Source organism: Phyllostomus discolor, chromosome 13, assembly GCF_004126475.2.
Source record: "Phyllostomus discolor isolate MPI-MPIP mPhyDis1 chromosome 13, mPhyDis1.pri.v3, whole genome shotgun sequence".
Lineage (NCBI taxonomy): Eukaryota > Metazoa > Chordata > Mammalia > Chiroptera > Phyllostomidae > Phyllostomus > Phyllostomus discolor.
The window spans coordinates 69,660,548-69,684,545 of record NC_040915.2 but is presented as its reverse complement, the minus strand read 5'-3'; the positions used below and the strand labels follow the sequence as shown (position 1 = coordinate 69,684,545).

Genomic DNA, 23,998 nt, shown 5'->3' with positions numbered 1-23,998 from the left:
GCGAGTGGTTACTGACTGTTTAGTTGGTTCAGTTGCTCGTTTGTTCGTGATGGAGACGTGAGGCGCCTGAGACGGCCTCTGAGAGCCACGCCTGGAAAAGATGCTGCGCCCGGTGATAGTGTATTTTTTCTCTTTTCTCTTTTGATAAATGTCTCTGACATGTGAATAACCCAAGAAAATAAAAAGGCAGGAGCTGATTACACAATTACCAGTAAACTCTATCATCTTTTAGAAGATCAACACACAGCTAACGCCATATACAGCATGCAGTAATGTCTGAGAAAGGACCCTGCAGAGAAAGAAAATGGCTAGGACTCTAACAAAAAAAATATATGTATATATATATACTGTATAATATATGTCATCAAAGGAAGCATAGCCAACAAACGCAAGATAGAGTGCAATCACCCTTCCGTTTCTAAACAGCATGGAGAAGCATAGTACTGTCTGCATTAAATGCCAGAATAAGGAGAAATCTGTAGCGCTGGTGGAGACATTGGTTAAATCATATATGTTTTTTTGGTGGATTTGCCAAATCCTCACCAGGTGGTTAATACCTGGTGTGTGGTCCACCAGTTGTAAACCTAGTTAAGAAGTGCACTATCTATTTTTAATCCTTAACAAACATACTTCTCTTCACCCCTTTCATTGTGTGTTTTTTGTTTTGTCTTGTTTTTTTCCACTAAGTTCTAGACTCATATCAGAAAATATAATTAATAAAATTAATAATGGATCAGAATCCCTTATTATTCATGATGTCCATGTAGTAAAACGAAAAAAAAAAGTTTAACAATATCTGTTGTGACTGTTGATTGCGGGATTTTTGTAGCTGTCAGGCTGTCTTGTTTAGTTTCCTTTTTATTTATTTATTTTTAAATTTCATTTCATATCACACACAACAGTGGCACAGTCTACGAAAGGGCCCTGGGGGCACGTCGGGGCTGCACGCCTCACTCTGTGTTCGTCTCTAGTGACTGATTGAATTTGGGGTGGCCGACTCCAGAATTTTCCTTGGCAGGGGCGCCTTAGTGGGCAGAGTGGCTGAGCCCTGGACCACCATGGAAACAGAGGTCACTCGATGCAGCTTGCAGGTGGGTCCAAAGCCGGGTGTGCGCTCCTCCCATTCGGGGAAAGAAAGAAGCTCAGCTGCACCTACACATCTGCAAAGCCTGCAAGGCGATTCTCGATTTCCTTCTGAAACGTGTGTTTGCCCAAAGTGCTCTTTGCTCCCCTCCCTCGAATTTTTGTCCCAATAGGATCTGTTTCTCTGGATTTCATGTGATCACATCTGATTTAGAAATGGGGTTGCTCTTGCTGTTGTCGGAGTTGCCGTGCTGTGGTGTTGGTGGTTGCCGTGGCGGCAGCTTTTCCCCGGAGGGGGGAGTGGCACTCACATCAAAATTTGAGGAGTAGGAAGACCAGGAGAGGTAGCAGCCAAATGCAGCCTGCCCTCCTCGACGTCCCATTGTTCACTTCGCTGACTGCGCCTGGGCCTGTGGAGAGAACACATTCATCATGAGGAGCTAGTATAAGAAGGAATGGCCAGCCATCACCTGGTTTGCTGTCCTTAGGCCTCATGTCTGATAAGGCATCTCTCTAACTGGGAGCATTTGTTGTTCCCGATCTGTAGGGGGCTGCATTATAAATAAATCTTCTATAGCTTTCATCTCCCATATGCACATGATATAATGGGGAGCCTTCCCTGGCAAGGAGAGAAGACGAAGCTCAAGTTGAAGTGTGATGGTGGCCACCACTGCTTTACTGTGTAATCTGCTAAGGCTGTAGCTCAAGATCAAGTTCAAGAAGAAAGGGCCTATTGATTAACATCCTGCACAGAGCTTCAATCAAGTGAGACCTTACATCGTTTGCATCATCAGCCAAACCCTTCTAAGCACTTCCTGCCTTAAACGTGCACATAACCCTCCAGCTGCTCCACCTGTTGCTCAGGAAAGGCCCTGTTGCACTCCATAGTCTGCCTCCCTGCTGCTGCTGCTGCGAGGGGCTCCGGGTCCTTCTGTCAGTGGTTGTGTCTCTGGGCGGAGCACTGGGTTTCTGCCCAGAGCACTTGGCCTCTTCCCCATCTGGTCTTGCTAACAGCAGACCCAGCTCAAGCATTACCTGCCTAAAAAGCCAAACCCAGCTAACATGAGGTGGAGGGAGGAACAAGCAAAGAAACAGGTGGCCTTTCACTGTGCCCATAGAAGTAAGGTGTAAGTGGAAACGGGGTTGTAGAGCCCGCCATGGAGTATGTCTGAGAGTGGAGATGGAAGGCACATTGCCCTTGGAGGCACATGCCAGCCTGCCCTGCTAACATGTACTCTTTGAAATGAAGCCAAATGTGGGAGGCAAGAAAACAATGGGGTAATAAAATTCCCCAGTAGCTTTCCCATCATTGTAACGCATAAGATTTCTGGCTACCTCAGCCTGGTGGCCAGAATACCCACAACCAATGGAGCTATGATTCATGAACAGTACACACAGGTTTTGAGACCCCTATGAATTAGGTACCCAAAAAAAGCCAGGCACCTTCTGAGACTGGAATTGCCCTGGCATGCTCTGCTGCCATGAATTTAATGGATGTGTGGCTGGTGTCCTCACTAAGTCCATGTCCTCACCAGGATTGAAGGAACAAAGCCAGGTGCGGCTGCCTGGACTTGTATGCTGAACATCAGACTAGGCTTCTTGATTCCTCATGAGACTATTCCATCAAGTCCTGAAACTCCTGACTCGGGAGCACTGCCCATGGGATTGTATTCCCTAGCCCTTTGGGAGAAATTTGATTATGGGGTAGTGGCTAAGTCACCATGAGTCTGAGATGCAGCACATCCTCCAACCTGTGTCCTGTTGTCTGGGACATGATACTCCCAAGGCCAGATTTCCTGCCAGTGCCTTTCCTTGAGAGAAGCACCAGGAGGCCTATTCCACTTTCCACCCGGCAGGGAGAACTTCCCTCTGTAGGGTCCTCACTCTGTTATCCACATAGCCTTCTCCGGAATCCCAGGAGAGAAGCCCCTCCCTGCTGCCTTCTAGGGGGTAGGTTATGCTTCTGTCCTGTGAGGAAGCCCTTTTGTTCTTGGCCACTCCAATATCCCTCACAGTAAGACTCTTGTCTGTGCCTGATGCTGATTCAGAGACATGGTTTGTGTCTAAGTCCCCGGGACCAGCAGGCCTTTGTGGGAGCCAGGTTCCATGTGCTAGCAAGGCAGAGGCAGGGGCTGGACTCGACCTCCCATGGGCACGTGGCACAATGAATTGGAAGGTGCTCTGCACGCTGGCATGCGGCACTCCTGGTCAGACATGCATCTGTGGACACATGGCTCTTTTTCTCTTTCATCTCTTTGTTCTGCTCAACATGCACATACAGCTTCAAAATGTACGCCCTGTTCATCCCAGCACACTCCCTCCCTCTCCCTACCCCCTGGACATGGCTAAGAAGAGGCCCTGTGGTAAAAGAGAAGGGGAACAAAGGAAGGTCCTCAGCATTTCTATGCCCTCCTTCAGGGGACCACCTGCAGGGTTCTTCAGGGAGGATGCCACAGGCCAGGCATACAGCTGCACGAGGGCCTGGTTCTGTTACCACCTAAGAAAAGTCAGGACGATTCTGCGTAAAATGGGCATGGAGCAAGATTATAGAGAGTGCTGGAAACTCCAGGTAGAGGCATTCAAATTCTTTTAAAAATAATACTTTAAAAGAAACAAAGCATATCCACTAGGGAAAAATTACAGGCCAGGGACTCTGCAGTGGCACAGAGGAGGCTGCTGTGAGTGGCAACTGGCCCCACCCAGGACAGCTCCCCTGGCAGGGTTACTCTACAGCTCTGTGTTCAGGTTCACGGTCAAGCTCTGAAGAGTTCCTTTGTGGTTCTGCTGCCTGCTGGGCATCACCACACAGAGCTGTGGATAGGGGTCTTGACCTGTTGGGTCAGAAAAATCTTTCGATAGAAGGAAGGGAAAGGTCATTGAGTGCCTCAAAGCCTCCTCTGGTGTGTTGTTACTCTGGACAAGTTCCCAGGGCCTCTCCGGTGCTCCTGTCTCCTGTCCCAGATCCATGGGGGGCTCACCCACTGTGGGTGGCCACATCCAGCCTGCCTGCACCCCTCCCTCCATACATTCTCTCCCCTCACCCCAGCCCATCCTTCTCTCCAGCACGTCCGGAAAGCCTGAGCCGCACAGAGCTGGACAGAAGAGGGAAGCAGAGGCAGGGCTTCTCCACATGTCCTCCCAAAGAAGACCGCCCAAGCAGCTCTCCTTTCAACTTCCATGGAAGTTTACACATCAGGCCTTGACCTCTCAGGTTCATTCTTTATGATGATTCTAGGGTGATGATTTTACATTCCCAAATCAATCACACTACAATTCTATTAGATCCCTACGGCCTTCACAAAAACTCCCAACTGCTTGGTAGACCACTCCACATTTTATAATCTGCTTGCTTTTCTGCCTCTTTAGTGGTTTTTCCTGCCATGTGTTCTTCAATTTCTCCCTGCTCCCAACTCCATGCTGCACAAGCTGTCACTTGCATATACACATGCATGCACACACAAGTGTGTAACCTTCAACCATATTCCCATTCTTAAGATTTATTTATTTATTTATTTTTAGAGAAGAGGGAGGGAGGGAGAGAAACATCAATGTGAGAGAAACATCCACTGGTTGCCTTTCGTGCATGCCCCAATCAGGGATGGAACCTGCAACCCAGGCATGTGCCCTGACCGGGAATCAAAACCGTGACCTTTCACTACACATGACAACACCCACCTGAGCACACTGGTCAGGGCCAACCATCTTCCTTTTCCTTCTCATATACACACTTTCTGCCCTCTCCCTCAACTCCCCCGCACCTTTTTCCAGTCACGTCCTCTAGCCTTCCTTGACTCATGTTTTGTTGCCACAGCACCACATGCATCTCACTGTTAAAATGCCTACTAGTCTGTGTTATAATGCTCTTTACTCACCTAACTTTTGTGTTTCCTCCTCTGTGTTACAAGCTCTCTAAAGGCAGTCTATGTCTAACTGGGCCCATGGCAGGTAAAAAACTCAACACTTGTTGGAGGGACAAAGTGCCAGGAAATTGTGCTACATGTAGACAACCTGTATTCAATCTGTGTTTCTTTTTCCTTAAGATTTTACTTGGAGAAGTAAAGAAAAACCTACAACAAAACATAAATTCTTTTCCTACCTTGACTTTTGTTTTACCTCAATTTTCTCTTCCAAACACCCTCCCCCTATTTTCTTTTCTTTTTTTTTTTTTTTTCTGTTTGAAAATTCCCACTTGCTTTAAGGTGTCTGATCCACAGGTACACATTCTTCTTTGTATGCATGGTGCAAACCCAACCCAACCCAAACGCTGACTTCCTTTTGCCATTGCTTCAAAGTAAGAATTTGTTGTCCCCTGTTTTCCAATAAGTCACTGCAAATTCCTGTGGTTTAGGCAAGGTATACATAGGAGTAAAACCCTATGGATTAGGATATCAGGCAGAGTGCTCACAGTTAGAAAGGTGTTCCAGCCACTTAAAGAACACTCAGGTACTAGGTTAGGACTATTATCTGCACTCCGTTATGTGGGAACTTAACTGCAATCTTTAGGTGATTTTCCCAAGGTCCCTTGACTTCTGTTTCCAAACAATTGTCCTTTTCACTACCTCACAGCATCTGCTTTGGGTGACTCATTCACCTGCAGGAAGTGTGAGTGGGAAGAGACTGAGGACTGGGCCGGCCCCACCTGGACACTGGTTAGGTGGGTACCACACTGGCTGTCCCCTGTTGACCAGCACATGGAAGAAGCCACGGCATGAGGACCTTTCTTCCAGCATGTGTGGATCACAGCCTCCCAAAGCAAGGCCCTCTCAGAGCCTGTGCTGGACAGAGTGACCGCTCAGCCCATCTCTACCTTGTGACATGAGCCACACAGATGAGGCCTCTGCTCTTCATTTAGTCACCCCTCCATGTTGGATGCCTTTACTGCCTCTATCTCCTTAGAGAACTGAAGAGGCCTGAAGACACTTACTATCAGGACAATGAGGGTCCCAGAGAGCTGTGATGAGTGTCCATCATTCATCAGAAACATTTGGCAAGAATGAAAGCCTCTTATAACCTCATTTTATTCGTGCTCAAGTGATTCACATGAGAAACTCCCCCTTCATTCTACTTTCCTCTCCCTCCAACCACTGCCCTTCCAGTTGAGACAGGGAGAGAGAGAGAGAGAGAGAGAGAGAGAGAGAGAGAGAGAGAGAGAATGGGTTAAGGGAAGGGCAGCATGCAAGGTCTAAGAAGATCGTCGCATTAGAGCATCCATGTATGAGGAAAGAGGCAGGCCTGGTACAGAGGCACCCAGACATGGAGCTATTCTGGGCACTGACAGGTGCTCATTAGTGTTGCCAGCAGAGAAGTTAGACTTCTGAAAGTGGAAACTACCCAGGGAAAATGGATTATCCTTGGGGGTGGGTTAATCTAAACTGACAATGAGACAGCCCAAGGGCAGGGTTGGGGGTCCACTGGGCTGCCTTCTGGGGTTAGCTCAGAAGAGAAGGCACTTTGCAAGCAGGCAGAGAGTTTTGCATACCCCGTCTTCACCATGGCATAGCTGCCTGAGAAATAAATATACCGACCTTTCCAAGGGGTCAGGGCTGTAGATTTCACTTCTAAAAGAAATGGAAAACAAGCCTCGGTTAAGGCAGAAAGCAGTCGGAGGCCTTCCTTTGCCCTCAGACAGTTTGGGGAGTGAGCCAGGACCCCCAGCCCTCGTGCACTTGTTTCTTCCTGCCCCGAACATAGCCCAGCCCTCACACGTGCCAAAGAGTCAGCTGCTATGTGGGCGAGTTGGGGAAAGATATAGTTGGTGTTCAGGTTAAGTTGCTGACCCAAAGTGAGCCAACACATCCACCTTGTCCCAGTGGGGGACCTGGGTGTACCTTCAAGCCTGAGGCCCTAGGCCAATAAACACTTGTTTGTAGAACAACTGTCTTTCTTTGGTCCCCCACAATCCCCTAGTTATTTGAAGTCTGCAGGCTTTAACTATGAAATTGGCTCACGCAGAGGATTTTACTGTAGTAACTGGAACATAGGCGCTCATGTGATGTTTGAGGCATAGAGTGCAACTGGTGTTCACGTAGGCATCTCCCAAACACTGCTGAGCTAGGTCACTGGTGCCAGCAGAGCCCACACCTCAGCCACGTGACTTCTCTTGATAGCCAGGTTCTGCTGAGCTGGTGCAGGGGGCTTCCTCCCTCTGGGCCAGCCTGAGGCTGTGAGACCTGCATCTGTGCTGTTACACTTGGACTTGCTGGGACCCACCCATGGAAATACTGGGACTCCAGTTCTTCTCTGCTCATGAGACTACAAAAGACGCCCCTTTCCTCAACTTCAAGCTCTCAGAACAATCCACAGAGCCTTTACTGATGAAAGCGTGTCTTGACTGGCCTGGAGTGGTGATAATACAATTGTTTACTTTCCTTCTTAGCTAGAGGCCTCTGCAGTTTGTTCACCTTGGACAAGAAGAGGATAAAAAATCCTTTCACAGAGTATCTGTGTATCAAATCACCACAATGCACACTTTAAATGTCTTCCAATTTGTCATTTGTACCTTAGCAAAGCTGGGAAAAATGAGAAAATGACTTGAAAATCTCTTGCATTGAAGTGATACCATTCTTTGTGCAAAGATCTTCCCATGTGGAAGGAAAGACAACTTAGGTATAACTTGACATAAACTCAACTAAGACATTTGACCAGAATCAAAGTACATACTTCTCCATTCAAGTTTTCAATTTACTCTTTGAAGGTATATAACGTATGATATCCCTCTTGGTCTAAGTGGACATTAGCAAACCTGAGAAGCCACTCTAAGGAGTGATCTATGACCAAAGATCAAAGGGGTGATTCAGAGATCTCAGGTAGGGTCAGGGTGACAGAGAAGCAGCAGAAGTGCTGGTACCTTGTGGTCTGTGTGTTGGGCAATGGTAGTCCTGGAGTGATTGCTGGGCAGTGGAAGGCAGCCCAGGAATCAAGGAGGGGTTATTCTCATGAATTGTCTCATTCAGATACCACCGACTTGAATCCCTCTGTACCCAGATGGAGGGTAATTGGAAGGAGGGAGGGCAGGCTGAAGAGAGACTCTTCGAGGGATAAAGCAGCCATAAACCGTTCACTCCAGACCACAAGCGGAGCAAGTGTGGGGTCCGTAGAGTGACAGGTGCTGCTTTAGATTCTGCTGGAGGAAGGGCACATGGAAGAGTTCTATCTGGTAATCTGGCTTGTTGGAACTAGAAAAAAGAGCAATAAATTAAGACACAAGTTTCTGATTGTTCTAGATATCAGAAGTGACTTCCTATCAGGTAAATTAAAACCTGAAAACAACTTCAGCTTAATTGTTCTCCTCCAACCACTTGTTCCCTTCTGAATCTCCAGCACACGCTCCTTGAAACAAGGTTGGCACTCTTTAGCACCTGCCCACACAGGCAAAGGATGACTGGACACTCATCCTTGACCTGAGCTGGAACTTACCCTTAGGCTTCTCCATGTACGGATGTTTGAACTCTTCTAGTGAACTAGAATATGTTCCTGCCCTGGCTATTAGCTCACCAGTGAGGGGGAAGTGCGGGCAAGGTATTCTTTGTATTAATTTGAAACCCCTCCTGGTACATTTTTACCCGTTCCCTTTGACTCGGTACCAAGAAGAGATGTGGAAATGCTAGCACTGAAATGTTTGATGCACCACCACTGCTGGGTCCAGCTTCCAGAGGGTAAGTCTTGCTCGGGCTCCCAAGGTGAGTACTAGCCATAAACTGAAGCCTTCGAGTTAACCCTTGGCTATCAAGAAAACAAATAGTCCTTAAAAATCCAAGCCTGTTTTCCTCACCAAGAGCTTAACTACAATTTGTGGTATTTCTCTTGGTATATTAATGATAAGCCAGGGAAAGTAGGAATAAAAGATTCAAAAGAAAGAAAAAATAGATAAAAGAAAAATAAAAAGGACCCCCTCCCCCCAGTCCCCAAGCCAGTGTCTCTGGTCAGTCATGAAGTGCTCTTTTTGGCCCCAAAGCCTATGTTCACAGCTGAAACCAGGTGCCTCTGTGTGAGCACAGGGTCGCCGTCTGATCCCAGCAAGCAGAGGGGAGCTGGTTTCATGTCAGGATGAATATACAAGGGGGCACACCCAAAACCTGGAGTTTATTTATGAAAAATTGTGTATGTATTCTTGCATGTTTAAATGTTAGTCACCTTCAAAGAACTCTCCATTGGATACAATACGCCTATCGAGACTTTTTTCCCACTGCTCAAAACAGTTTTTGAACTTGTCGATTTTGATGCCTTTTAGTGTTCTGCTGTTTTTTGTTTTACCTCCTCCACATGGGCAAAATGTTTACCTTTTAGGACCTTTTTCATCCAGGAAAATGCAAAAAAAAGTCATTTGGGCAAAGATCAGGTGAACAGGGAGGGTGGGGCATGGTGTGTGTGTTGGCGGGGGGCGGTCCTGCCATTTTTGGTCAAAACTGCTGAACACTCAGTGAGGTCTGGGCAGGTGTGCTTATCAGTCACCCATCATGAAATGGGCAAATGTGTTGAGAGAGTCTTCAAAACAAAAAATTTCACTGACGCCGGACACAGCCTCTCGCAATACCACCAGCTGGTATACTAATGCAAAAGGGTTCCTATAACACTCACCTAGCAGGGAAAGCTTGCACTACAAGGGGCCTGCCCTCCCAAAGGAACTGTTGGTTTTGGTGGGGGGGGGGGGGGTTGCTTCTCATGTAAACCTTTCAAAAATGCTAAGAACCTTTCTTTTTTGCCCTTTCTGGTATTTAGACACACATGCTATAGAAATGCCAACTGCTGGGTGTCTGGGCCTAATTAACTGTCTTTAATCCGCTGCAGGGAAAAACCAATCATCCCTCTACTGCAATGTTTTCTCTCCTTCTGATACAGTTTACTTTAGTTTCCATTCTTTAATAAGTTGGTTTGATGGGCACTGTGATGTTCACGAGCATTAATCAGCCAACCTTTCCCAGCCCACTGATACCATCCAATCTGACTTAATGCCTAAGAGATGAAAGACAAAGGACAGTGGATAAGAAACAAGCAGCCACCTAGCAGTTGAATTTGCAGTGTGGGTCTGGCTCTCATCTGGGAGGGAATCTGGTGAAGGATGGCGGCGCATCTCCGAGCCTGTATTTCTCAGGGCGGGAGTCCTGTGACACCAAATATTAATACGGGAGGGTGACACACAATCTGTTGTGTTTGCAAAAGGAGAGCAGAGAAATATTTTAAGGGTGGCAGAAAATGCTGAGGAGGGATGACTTTTTTTAATAAGAATCTTTCTAGTCTGTCTAGATATGGCGTGGCAATATAGCTTGGAACTTCTCTTAAATTTAGCCAAGTGCTCCCTGTCCGTGGAAATCCATGCTCTTGTATAAAGCTCCCTCGGTATTTCTGAGATGAAATGAGCATAACTAGGGAGTATTCTCTGAGAAAATAGGTAGTTCTCTATTCTAGAAAAGGAAGAAGAAGAAGCAAAAAAAAGAACAGATGAGGAAAATGCCCAAGATGCGAGGGCTGCTTTCTCTAAAATGTCTCTTAGTTGTTCAAAAGTGCCCAACAGCTGTCCTGAAAACCACACTCGGGCACACACTGGAGCACTCCTGGTGCCTACAAGCCACAGCTGCTGGCCCTGCCCCATTGCTTTGCCTTCAGTGAGAAGAATGAGGGGTGAGAGCATGCTGAACGGGGACTGGAGAGCAGCATCGAGATCCTTTCGCCCAAGTTCACAGTTGAGGGCAGAGCAGCGTGAGGCAGGGCAGCTCTGTCTCTGCAGGTGGAGCCCAATAAGGAGGCCTCCTGCTCCCGGTCCCCTGTTCAGCAGCCATGCTGTGGTTCGTTTGTTTCTGATTGGCTTTGTTCTCGTCCTTAGTGTGGGACAAGGCTCCCTCCATCAGTTCAGCACACCTTCAGTTAGACACCTGCTCCTTGGCAACCACGACCACGCTAAAGACTCCTATTCCTGCTGAGGATGAAGAACTCAGTGATCAGAATGAGCTTAGTCACTTCTAAAGGCTCGTCTTGGGGCAGTGCCGCCTTTGCTCCAGTCTCCCACACTTCCCTTCTCCAGCTCGCATTAGGTGCTGTTCTGATGCTCTGTTTTAGATCTGTGACTATGCCTCACACAGAGGTTCCACACGCTCAAGTCGAATCATAAACTGAACCTGAATGTTTCCACTGAGTTCATGTTCTCTTTCTATCTCATCGTTTCATTTTCCTGTTTGTGGTTCATCACCAAGACGCTCGACATCACTAAGGTGAATAATGCAGCCCTGAATTTTTTCATGATAAAAGTATTTTTCTTCATCTGTTCAACAGCTTCCTAAATAATTCATTTCCTTCCATCTCTTCCCACAACTCCCAAGTCGAATGCCATCCTCCAGAGATGGCACAGCTGGATGTGAATGGATGGACAGGATGGTGCAGGGTGAGGGGGGATGAGAAAGGTCAGGTTGGGGTGCAGTGTGAGAAAAGCCATTCCCCTCCTTGTCTGCACAGCTGCCTTCCTGCTGGGGTAGCTTATGGTGGGCACTCTCCTCAGGAGGAGGAAAGCAGCACACACAGCATGTGTCATGTGCCACTCAGATGGGCCCACTTCTGTCCACGAGCTCAGTCCCAGTCCCAGTGAATTAATCACACTGGGCTAGTGGACCTGGAGGGACTCTGAAGGGCTATGCAGACAGAGGCAAGGGGTGCAGGACTCTCACACGGACAAGGGTTGTAAATAGAGGAAGATGTAAGGGGTCTGGAGCAAAGGGCTTGAGAAATGAGTTAATAAACCCCTGTGTTGTTATGCTGAGAGACCTCCTTGTCGTTCAGCTTGCACCTGGAGACTGGACTTCCACAACTCAAAATGCACCAAGCCATTTCAAAGCCTTTTTACTATGCACCATCAGTTGAATGTTGGAACAACTCTGAGGTAGATAAGGCAGATCAATTCCATTTTGTAGAAGAGGAAAGTGAGTCTAAATAACATTTGGTGACTTGTCCCAGAGCACAGAACTAGGACTCAGTGGCATCCCACCCCTGACAATAACTTACTGGCCAGCAGGCACACTGTGCCACACCTCCCCTCCTCCCTTGGAGAACCTCCCTGTAAACCAGCTGATGCATTTTAGGGAATCTTTGAACCTTCAGGTACCAGTGTTTGCTTCTTTGCTGAGTGGCCATCAACAGGACTCTTGCTATGAAAATTACTCAATGGGTTCGAGTTCTTTTCCTATTGGTTCAGACCCTTTCTCTCAATCTTCTGGGCTTTGAGATGTTAATAATGTTTCTTTTCTTCCCCCCACCCAGCCCTTCTGGAGAAGTGTGGACAAGGTTGAGCAGAGAAAAGGGAGGTATCTTTGGAGTTTCACCAGCTCCCAGTAACCACCTTAGCTTCCCCTGCTATCCTTAAGCAACTTTACAGGCAGGTAATGCACACAGGGGCAGGGAAAAGGGGTGGGGACAAGAGGGGCTGCGAGGGAAAGGGGAGGGGAGAAACCATAAAGCAAGGGGGATACTGACCTTGCAACAAAGTTGAGCTTGTAGGCTCATTTAGTTCTAAATCGGGTGAGGGACATACAGGAGAGAAAAATGAAAACAAACACATATATTATATACAGTAGCTATATATTTGTCATATATAGTTTGTATACCGCCTTTCACAAACATTTCTGGAGCAATGGATAAATAAAGGGAGACACAGCAACCAAAGGTGGTAGGACAACATGCAACGTGGGAAACAGAAAAGTGCTTTACGGTCAGACGTGATGGTCGTGAAGTGAGGGAGTTGGACCCTTGTAAGCTTGCAGGGCACACGGATTTGCCCTTAGCTTGTGCTGGGTTGGGCATCGATAGGGTAACAAACAAAGGACCACAGTTCTTTTTCAGAGCAGATTTTTTCCCACATCTCCACCCCATTGTTTCACTCTGGAAGACCAAGTCCAGGAGTCTGTGCTCCCAAGGCACCAGGGCAGGAACAAGGCCCCCCAGGAACCTTGTGATTCAGGATTATGGGGGCAGAACTTGAGGCCCCTGCAGCCTCTGCAGTCTTAGAGACTGGTGCTCAGAACCCTGTCAGTTCTGGCCAGTGACAGGAAGGGCCTCCCCTGCCACCATGTGGCTTAAGGACCCTCAGGGATACTGGCCAAGATGGAAGTCCCTCAGCACCAGCACTCCTCACTTTCCAACGTTCAGGTCAGGTGGAGAGGGCGTGCAGGTTGAACAAAAGTGGGTGGTGAAAGGATGACAGCTCAGCTGGCTTTTTGCGATGCTATGGAAGAATGAACTTCATGGCAAAGTTTGCATGTTCGCATAAAGTCAATGCTGCTTTCCAACCTGCTTGATGCCACTGAGCTGAGGGGGTTTCTCATAATGGAAAATGACACGGGGCCCCCAGTAAGGTAACACTTTCATCACAAGGCCTTTGTGATGGGGAGCCTCAGTACCGAGCTCAGGGGCCACGGTGTCTGTCTAGATGAGCCTTGGGCATGGCCATCCTGCACATTTATGGAATTTCACTATTTCCATGGTGCTGCGCCCCCCACGCAGCATCTTAGTGATGGGCTCCTTAGGAACGGTCTCTCAATGGAGGCTGACATTTTGGCATCTGTTTGATTAAATCTGGGGCAGGCTACGAACTTTTCTCCCTCTTAGAGATTTAGCAGGTGCAGGCTCAGAGACCTCCTGCATTAAAGGTGCTCTCCACTTGCCTTTGACCCAGACTGTCTAAACTTGTTTTGACACACACTGTCACTTTTAATGCAATTTTGAAAGAGGACCCTGCCCTGCGGAAAGCTGGGAAGTTTGGGACTGTCCCAAGTGCCACACAGGTGAAAGCTGGAAGACCAAAGACAGGGCTGTAGGGGGTGTGGGGGCGGTGGTAGGGGCAGGGGTGGGGGCGGGGGCAGAGGGCCTCGTGCCTCTCATGGGTCTGCTGAAAACAGCAGATGGATGATGCATCCTCCACTATGTTTCTGGTTGCAAATGCCAGGTATTTCACTTTTAAGTTTGCTTTTTCTTCCTATTCTCATCTTAAGAGGGCTTCAGGGGAAGTAGCCAGGCCGTAGTGATGAAGCCTATTGCAAAATCATTTCATCCATACAAATCAGAAGAGCCAGGAGGTCAAAGGTGGAGGGAGCTGTTTAGCAGAAGGGTGACTGTTGGGGGTGGGGAGCAGCACTCAGGAGGGGTGGGTGGGAAAGCCAGGGAGAGCCTCAGATTTGCAAGACAAGGGAAGGAGGGGCACCTTCCTTTCTAATCTTGGCCCTTCTCTTCATGCAGACAGACACCTGCCAAAAAGCCAAAAAGGCCTGACAAATTCGAGAGGCAATTATGACTATCCCTGTGTGAGAGATGTCAGACCGATCAATCACTCGAATCACAGCTCTGTCCCTTCCCAGCACCCAGCTCTGGGACCAACGGCGGCCCTCCCCTTTCCAGCCCTCTTGCTCAAAGCTGGGCTTTATTTTTACATGCCGGGTAAAAGGAAGAGAGAATGTGATTTGGAAGCAGAGCAGGACAGTGGGCAGCACAGGAGGGCTGCCAGGGGCCAGCAGGACACATGTGTCACAGAGGGGCTGTGGTAGAGCCAGTGGTGAGGTACCCGAAGCTACGGGATCACCTGGGAGTTCTCAGAAAAGAAGGAATTTATGTTTTTGCTCATCATCTGCTAACTTCCTTACCTCTCCCTCCCCACCACATTCAAGAGCGCTTGCTCACATGGGAGGCTGAGGAGAGCAGATTTGAAAAATGCTAAGCTAACTGAACTCAGTGAGGTATGGAGGGATTGGCCCCCATGCCAACTAGAAACTGGCCCTGTGGCCCAGAAGGAGAGTCTGCAACTGTGGAGGGCTGGAAGTCCTCGCCAGGGGCCGAGGCTGCAGACTCACACCCAGGTCCCTAGCATGTAGCTGTTCTACCCCCAGAACCAGAGACCGGGCCTCCAGGGGTGCTGGTTTATTTGCTTCCTTCACTGCCATCTGGCACCAATGCCACTGCCAATAGGTGCGGAGTACACAGCAATCTGTCCTGCATGTATGAGCCCTTGAATAAATGGTTGTTCAGTGATCAATGCATGAATGACTATGCGACTTTTCTCAGGGTGGTGGGTTGGTTGAACAAATATTTCTTAATCCAGCCAGACAATACCTTTTGATACAAATGGAACATGAGGAAAATTCCCATTTTCTCTGTTTATTCTCCCTCTGAAACTAATATTATTCAGGATCCCAAGGCCCATGATTCTACTTTTATAAATGTAATTTCATTTTTCTTAGGTCCCAATGTCCAGAAAAAGTTTCAGAAATGGCATTTGACACTAACTCAGTGAATAGAGTATTGATAGAGTAAATGCTCCTCCCTGGGCTCTTGGCGACCAATTATAATTGCCATAGCCCATTTAGGAGATATCATTGAGGAGGAAAAGTTAAATGTCACTTCAACATCCCAAGTCCTTTTCTCCTGTCTCAGGGTTTTTTCCCATTGCAGAATGAAACAAGAACAGCCTTTATATACTTTTTCCCTACTCCCAGTATCTACTTCCATACCTTCATACCTCTCTCTCTCTTTCTCTCTCTCTCTCTCATCCCCCTTTTTTCCCCTTGTCATTCACCCCTGGCTAACGATTCTCTTCCACCTTCCGTCCTGGGCCTCCCTTCCCCACTCCTCCTCCTCTGCATGACTCTGTCCCTCTGTCGCCGCCCAGCACAGGGCTTGGTCTTACCAAAGAGTGTGATGCTGGCGTTGGTGTGGCCCAGCTTGTTGGAGGCCACGCAAGTGTAGTTCCCATAGTCATGTTCTGAGACATTGAAGAAGATGAGTTTTGAGAGGAAAGGTCTATTTTCCACTTTAACCCCCTTCTTTCCTTCAACCAGTCTGAGACAAAGAAGAAAGAGACAAAGCAAGAGGAAAAAAATATGGTTATATTTTTCTCATAGGAAGAAGATGGACTCTGGAATTAATTATTATCTCCTTCTCCCTTTCCGGAGTTATAATCACACTTCCCCCACTCAACTGCAGGCAAGTTTGCACACAATAACACATATCATTTTATTTCTCTATTTTTAGGTATGTGCTTGGAGATACTTGTGGCACTACACAGATATTCACCTCCCTATGTGGGTATTTCAGATCTCAAAAAGCAGGTGTCTTCAGCCAATATAATGTGCCAGCTGTGTGACATTCAGAAGAGTATTATTCACAGAGTTGGTGCTCAAAAATGTGGACTTAATTGATGTTGATGATGATGATAATGAAAATGGTGATGGTGATGATGATGGCAACCATGAAAATGAGAAATTCAAACTTCAAAGAGAAGACCAACCTGAGGGGTTTGAAGAAAAAATGTTTTTCAAGCACCTGGGTAATAAAATTTTCCCGCAAGAACCTACACATAATACCTTACTTTGGGCTGTGAATAGAAAGCAAGAATCAGGGATCCTTTTTAAATCAGCAGACTCTGAAGAGCTGGAGAGAGGTGATCTGCCCAGGGTGAAGCAGCAACTCAGTCTGGGAGGGAGTATGGACTCCCGAGAACACGACCCTACAGAGCCAGGACAGTCGGCCTGCGCAATCCATTCGTCTGGTCCGATATGCCACAGGCCTCATACTGGAGGTGGGGGCCACGAAAGAAGTGCCACCAATGGTTAGCGAGGAAAGCGGTGAGATACACGTATCAGAACCACAGACTCCACTACTGGGTGCAGGGAGAGGGTAAGGAGAAAGCTGTCTGCAGGGTTAGTAAGGCTACATCCTCCACTGCACGAGGTCGTTAGCAACAGTTCCTGTTACAACTGCATGCCTACCTAGGAATCAGGAGACCAACTCTCTTCTTTTGGAAAACCCTGGAATGTCATATTTCAGAGAATGGACTTCAAGCTAACCTTTTCCTTTCCCTGAAATAATCCGTTCCTTGCCCAGATGCTGAGTCTATGTTATGGGAAAAATAAATACAGGGATGGGCACACATCCATCTGCGTGGAGGCTGTTGGGGAACGGGGTCACAAACTTAAGCTGCCTGTTTAGATTGAGCCTGGAGCAGGGTGTGTAGAGAGTAAACAAGGCCAAGGCGGGCACGTAATGGAACAGGCTCTGGGGGCATGCACTGGGGCAAATAGCTGATAGCAGGGTCATCACACCGAGAAAGACAATATTCAAGGCAGAAATAAAGGGAAGCTCAGCGACATGATGACGAGAAAATGCTTTGCAAACCACAAAACATCATTCCATACGATGCACTTCGATGGAGTTAACACTGAGAACTCCTGGGGGGCACAGCCAGGCTTGCAGGGATGGCGGCTGCTCTGCCACCACTGGAAGGCGTGGTCCCCACAGGACTACAGGGCACTACCCTCCGCAGCTGAACCCACAGCGGCCGTGGCTTGAAGAGAAGCCAGGCGCTGGCTGCGGGGTTCTCACCCCCCTATCTCCAGGGAAGTCAGAAGGTTGGTTGGAAGAACTTGTCTTGCTTTGCGTTATGTAGACTTTCCTCTGGGACCCTTTCCTTCCAGGAGCAGTGAAATGGCCCTAGTCCGTGAACTTCATTGAAATGGGATCGCTCTGTGAATAGAATGAGGCATCCAGTTGTGTGGCCTGAACCCAGTCACATTTCCAGTTTGTTATGTGGACATCGATTCTCTAGGGGGTGCTGTGCAAAGACGGTCTGGCAGTCCACCCATCTACAAGCTCTGAGGGCCCATCCAGCTTATTGATCCTACTTGCCATCTTGATGCCATTCCTGGGCTGGGGCACAGGCTTCACACAACACCAAGCTGTGAATTAGATTCCCGCCCTGTAGTGGGGAGAGACACTTAGCCAAGCAGGTTCGTACTTGACAGCTCTGAAATGTCTTGAGCTCAAAAAAAAAAAAAAAAAAAAAGAAGCGCCAGCAGCATTTTGCACCACTTTGCAGCTTCTGCAATGACACACGTTCCTTTTCCCTGTGTGGTCACACATTTCCCATCCCACACTGCTACCAGGCTTCGGTCTCTTAATGAACCTGTCGACTTTTTATTGGCTGGTGTCCTCATGCGCGGGTCGTCCTTATTAACTACAGCATTCCATTCTCCCCCTTTGATTGATGTCTCGCACAGTGCCATGCAATGACTGGTGCTGCTCTGTAGTCGCAGAGAGACCTTTGCCCTAACATGTGAGAACACCACTCTCCACATCAGACAGAGTCTTTTGTCTGGCCTCCGAAGTCCACTTGTCTCTCTGGAACTGTGAGCCAGGTCGCAGCTGATCTCTCCCCAGGTGGGTGTAATGCGCCTGCCCCCGGAGACCTGCCTGGAGGGACTCAGGCAGTCGCAGCAGCCTGGCAGGGAGAGGCAGCGACAAGGCCCGAGAAGACAGACCATTCTGGTTAAACTGGGTGCCCAGAGGACAGACAACTCCATTCACTGGGAGAACACTGGAAATGAAGAAAGGAGCCGCAAATGGAAAATGGACCAGAATTAGTTAAAGGAGAGAGAGAAAGCTGCCACCAGCAGAACTCAGACAAAGGAGGAATCCAAGAGGCCTGAGCCAGGGGGCTCTGAGGACCCTCTGAGGTGACACTCTCTGACCGACTGCCCTGGGGAAGTGCTGGTGCAGACAGCAGCTGCCAACGCCAGCTGTCTGGCCAGCCGGAGCCGGCTCTGAGAGCCATTTTTGCCTACATCTGCCTCTACTCTCCACCACATAGTTTAAAATCCTGCTTTCCTATATGTTTTGCTTGTATTTTTCTTCTATAAACAGGGAAACAGAATACAGCTGAGTAGTTTTCATGAAGAACTGGACAATGGAAGGTTCAGGAACTGACCCTGTGCTCCACATTTTTTTCCTCTGATACTAGACATTCATACAGAAGGTCCTTCAGGAAGAGGGAGGCAGGGACAAGTGAAGCAGGGCTTCTAAGAAAGACAGCCATGTTTATGTACTGAAAAAACTTTACTCCTTCTGACTGATTCTGAATTCTTGGAAAAATAGGGAAAGCCAGCTCTTTCTTCTTATCTCCTTACAAGTTTGTTCTTCGCTTTCTGCTTCGGTTCTTCCACTCACACGATGGGCTAAGTGAATACAGTGCACGGCAGCCAGAAGCCGCTGGAATTCATATTCACAGATGGAAATGCACTGGATCTCTTTGAAACAGTCATGGTAAGGTACCGTGACTCTTATGCTTAAGTGATGTGGTCCTAAACAAAATTCAGTGACTGAGAGCCCAGAAAAGCTTTTGGTGTCTGACTGACCTCACAAAGAAAGAAGCCCACGCTCACTGCAGAAGGTCCGCATACTGTGGGCAGCAGTGGGGTCCCTCAGGGCCTGGAGTGGGTGCACTGCTCTCCTTCCTGCCATCACCCTCTCTGTTGTGTTCTTTTCTCAGCTTCTGAACTCTTTCCTCCTTCTCCACCTACACACACCTCAGGACATTTTTGCACCATCCCCTCTGCGTTTTTATAAAAGTGTTCGGAATATGAGCCCTGGCTGGCATAGCTCAGTGGATTGAGCATGGGCTGTGAACCAAAGTGTTACAGGTTCGATTCCCAGTCAGGGTACATGCCTGTGTTGCAGGCCATGACCCCCAGCAACTGCACATTGATGTTTCTCTCTCTCTCTCTCTCCCTCCCTTCCCTCTCTAAAAATAAATAAATAAAATCTTTAAAAAAGTGTTCTGAATATGGACACATTTATTGGTTGTTCATCCATCCTAAAATAGCTATTTCTAATAGCAGTGATCACGGTTCCTGGCCGTGCTGAGCTGCTGAACCCTGTGCTGACGTGCCATCTGATGGCTCCTGGCATTGCAGGGCGTCGTGAATCACAAGTGTCCCGCTGACGGCTGCAGTGATGAGAAGGAAAGGAAGAGTCCTCTGTCTTTTTCCTGCAGTGTAAGAACAACCTGGGTACAAAGGGAGGCTAAATAGGGTCGTGGACTTATAACCCAATACTGACAGCGTCTGCAACTGAACCGAGACCTGGAGCTACTGCTGACTTCAGAGCCATGCCCAGTGCCCCCTGAGCATTCCTAACACCCAATGCAAGTCTGAGAATGTGTTAACAGTAGCTTCAGGCAGAACATATTGTCTTGGCCTATAAAAAATCCATAGGCCTTACAGTGCTCCTAGTGGCCTTTCCCATGAGATTTTGCTTTCCTAGAAAAATGTGTTCTTTCAGGCCTGTTATTTGGTGAGTGCTGATTCTGAATGGCAACATTGAAAACATTGCTACAATTCATTCATATTAAGAAAAGACTTGTTGGTATATTGTTTCCCCCTTATAGGTAGGAGCAATTCAGAGAGGATTTTACAGGGACTCATTTGCAAGCATCTGGAATCAGGAACCCAGAGGAGATGTCTTCTTCTGTGGGTGTGGGGCAGGGGTGGTAGAGGGAAGGGGTCTTTACCTTTTGTCATCCTTGTACCACTGGAATTCTGCTGAGGGAACTGCTGAGGCTTCACACTGCAGTGTCCCTTTTTGTCCCACGGGGACGCCTGTACCCTTAGCTTCTGAAATGTATGGTGGATCTGCAGAGAGAAGATGTCCTGTAGCATTTGAAAATGCATTCTGAAATGAAACCCACTGCTTCACTCACTGATTTTATTCTTTACTCTCTGATCTACCTCGCTTACTTGAGCTGACAAATTTCAATACATGCCGCAGAATGAAAGCACTCGAGGTAGTTCTGAGCAAAAACCTGCTCTTTTTTCTGTTCCTTTCTGACCAGAGGTGGAATGACCAGGTATTCAGGGCCATTCCTGTTTTAACTTTTTAACTTTCGTAGGATGATGCCAACCCATCAACCCTACACTCCATGGGTTGACAGTCAGCACTTTTAATCAGACTTACAGAATTTCTGCAAAGTATATAAGCTCATACTATTCAATTCCCAGCAAAAGCTCAGTTGCAGGAAATAATATTCATGGGGAATTGCCTGAAGGATATACGGATCCAACAATCTTCTAGATATTCTAAAATAGACGCCCGAATCAAGCCAGGCCCAACTAGACCTACATACTCAGCCTACATGCCTTTGCAGTTTTCACCTAATGCCTGACGATTCCAACAGTTTGCAATGAAGTGCATTGTGAGAAACAGACATAACACACTTGCTATTCTACTTAACACAGAGATATTGTATGCAATGTTGTTGACTATATTTCAATGTGCTCTACTTACAGAGACCCTAAAGGTAAAATCCTCCAGGTCTCCGCAGGAGGAGAAGCAGTGTTTCTACCAAGCAACTAGTTTGCTTTGGTCTTACAGATATAAACCTTAAAACAGATGATGTTTTCTCTCTTCTCTTTGACAACTCGAAACCACGCACTGTATCCACAGCTAACCCCCTGTGGGATATATTCACATGCTGACTTACGTGTAGGTTGCACATATTTTTTAGAAATATGTTTCCCCTTTGCTCACATTTCCTTACTCCTTAGCTTAGTCTTTATGAAATGTGAGTCATTTGAGTCCTTTAAAAAATTGTGGTAGAGCACAAAATGCGGTAGCATTGTTATTCCTATTTTCTTGCTTCTTAAAGCTCTTTGTATTAATTACGTTCAGATTGTAATAGAAACCAAAATGTTACAGTAAAGAAAATACAGAATATTCTTCCTCTACATCCACCCATCCAACTTTTGAAGAAGAAAGGCTTCTTATCTGTAGCTTTGGTTCCTGGGTTCTGTTCCATCACAAGACTTACTCAAATGGGCACGACAGACAAAGCTTTCGGAATGACATCAAGAGTGGAGTCAGTGAACACAGTGAGGAATCAGGTTGGGGGAGCTGAGCAGTACTGATGCTGGAGAGGATCTGGATGAGTCACTCATCAAAGAAGATGAGTGACTTAGAGCGGTGGCCTCTCAAATGTTTTAGACTTGGTAGCTCTATTAGTCAAAATCAGGTTTTGAGATACACTCCCTATCATGTGTATGTTTATTTATATTTAAATTGTGAATGCATAGGCATATCAAAATGTATAACTGTGAAAAGATAAGATGCATATACCATAAATGGAAATTGTGATATTGCCTTCATAAACATTGTATTTTTGCTCCCCATTATGGAGATTACTGAACTAGAGAGTGGGAAGCTTAGGGACATGGCAAATTAAGGGGAAAACTGGGATTTAAAGACCTGTTTATATAAATTATGCATTGAAGACCATTTAATGATCCTCTGGGAAAATAAGTCGAGTTTAGGATTATATGAAATTACATTCAACTATACTTTTTTTAAATAGTTCAGAATTGTTGCTCTTCAGAGTGGACAGTGAGCAAGGATGCCACAAGACTTCCCATCCTGAACCAGCAGGTGGCCTGTGATCCAGCTCCTCTCTGTGGCCAACACAGCAGCCAGCCGCATGCCCACACGGGGCAAGGGGTCGTGACACCACTTACAGTTTACGGTGACCTTTACTCTCCGTACCACTGGTGCAGCCACGTCATTGGAGGCGCTGCACTCGTAGTCCCCAGACTGCTCTCTCGTGATGCCCTGGATTTCCAAGTACTCGTCTTCACTCACAAAGCCCACCGCTGCGGGAGGAGGTACGATGAAACAGAAAAAACAAAAACAAAAACAAGAAAGACACCGAAAGGGTTCTCTTAGAAAACAAAATATACCATGGTTATGTTTGCCACGTCTAAGTTCAAATTCTTAGGGACTATGTGGATTCACACCTCCTCCTCTCTTCTACCATGTCCATCACCGCCACTTCCTTAGGTCCCCCATGAATGAGCTGAGATGCTTGTGCTCCTACCTGGACCAAACAAAATGCCTAGAGAATTACTGGTCCCCATAGGTGATTCATAATTGTGACATTTACACTGCCCAGACCTTACCAAGCAGTCAGGCTCTAGGGTCTGAGCTAGACCCCTTAGGTGTATATTAATTCCTTCTGATCCAGGTGCCATGTAGACTGAACCTTGAAGTGTAAAGCTAACAACTGCATCCCAGGCCATGAATCAATGAAAAATGCCACAATAGCAGTTACATGCACACACACACACATCACTAAAGGCAGTGAAAGCATTAATAAAATACATTTGCATTTCTCAATTGATAAGCAAAAATTAATTTTCTAAACTTTGATCTGCTGGAGCTCTTGGAATCCTGAAGACAAACCAGAAATGGGGATGCATACTCTAATCACAAACCTGGCAGAAAGGAAAGAACTAGAAGACACGGCTACACATCCTAATCTGTCACTTCATCTTCCCCAGCACCAGCTTCTGTACTGAAAAATTGAGGGTAATAATAACAACCCTCTACCTACTAGACTTCCCATCTGAGGTCTGGCCGTGAGGACTGGATTATGAAAAGACCATGCCATTGAAGCTCAGGAGACGGGTTCCCTGGTTTTCTGCCATAGGCAGCCTGAGCTCCAGGCTCCATGTGCAAAGACAGTGGAGAACAAAAGAAATCTCTCCATCACAGGAAAGGGGCCTGTCTCCTCTGTAAATGAAGTGATCAGTGTGATGATATATTTTTCATGTAAACTGGGATACTTTTAAGAGTAAAAGGGGTTGCTATTAATATTATGGGGCAACAAGCATTAGTTGAGACTGTCACTAGTAACTGAGAGACATTTTCCCAGGCATAATATACATCCAATCCTAACGCCTCAGAGTGTTGTTTGGAAGAACAAATGAAAACTATATATATTGTACATGAAAGCACACTGAAAACTTTTATGCGCTGCACACTGGTGCTTTAGGTGGTATTCCTGTAACCTGCCTGGAGGTACAGACTCAGGTGGAGTGAAACCGTATCAATGTAAGTGGCTCCACAGGAGGAGAAAAGGGAAGAAAGAAGTATTCTCTCCAGGTGATAGAACCATTCCATAATGCCATGTATCTGCTGTTCCAAAGCATGAAAATAACAACAGGAATAAACTGATAAAAATGCAAAGAATGATATATGTGTATGTAAGTTACAGTCATATTTGTTATGTGACATCGTTGACTGGAAAGACCTGGTTCTTCTTGCTGACACATGTAAAGAATTACAG

At 47.0% G+C, this 23,998-nt stretch overlaps 1 protein-coding gene across 6 annotated transcripts in view; it reads right to left on the bottom strand.

The window, feature by feature from the left end:
- Positions 1-514: 514 nt before the first annotated feature.
- NTM (neurotrimin) overlaps positions 515-23,998 on the bottom strand; it is a 944,650-nt gene continuing 921,166 nt past the window's right edge. For 2 of the 6 annotated variants that reach the window (XM_036014146.1, XM_028528354.2), the window contains exons 5-10: positions 22,389-22,523; positions 20,396-20,516; positions 15,740-15,891; positions 12,541-12,576; positions 6,609-6,641; positions 515-1,493 (exon numbers count right to left, since the gene is read on the bottom strand). In XM_036014146.1, the coding sequence (XP_035870039.1) occupies positions 1,396-1,493; positions 6,609-6,641; positions 12,541-12,576; positions 15,740-15,891; positions 20,396-20,516; positions 22,389-22,523 (575 nt within the window). In that variant the 3' untranslated portion in view covers positions 515-1,395. The remainder of the gene's footprint in view (positions 1,494-6,608; positions 6,642-12,540; positions 12,577-15,739; positions 15,892-20,395; positions 20,517-22,388; positions 22,524-23,998) is intronic. The other 4 variants (XM_028528357.2, XM_036014147.1, XM_028528355.2 and 1 more) reach the window with 3 other exon arrangements.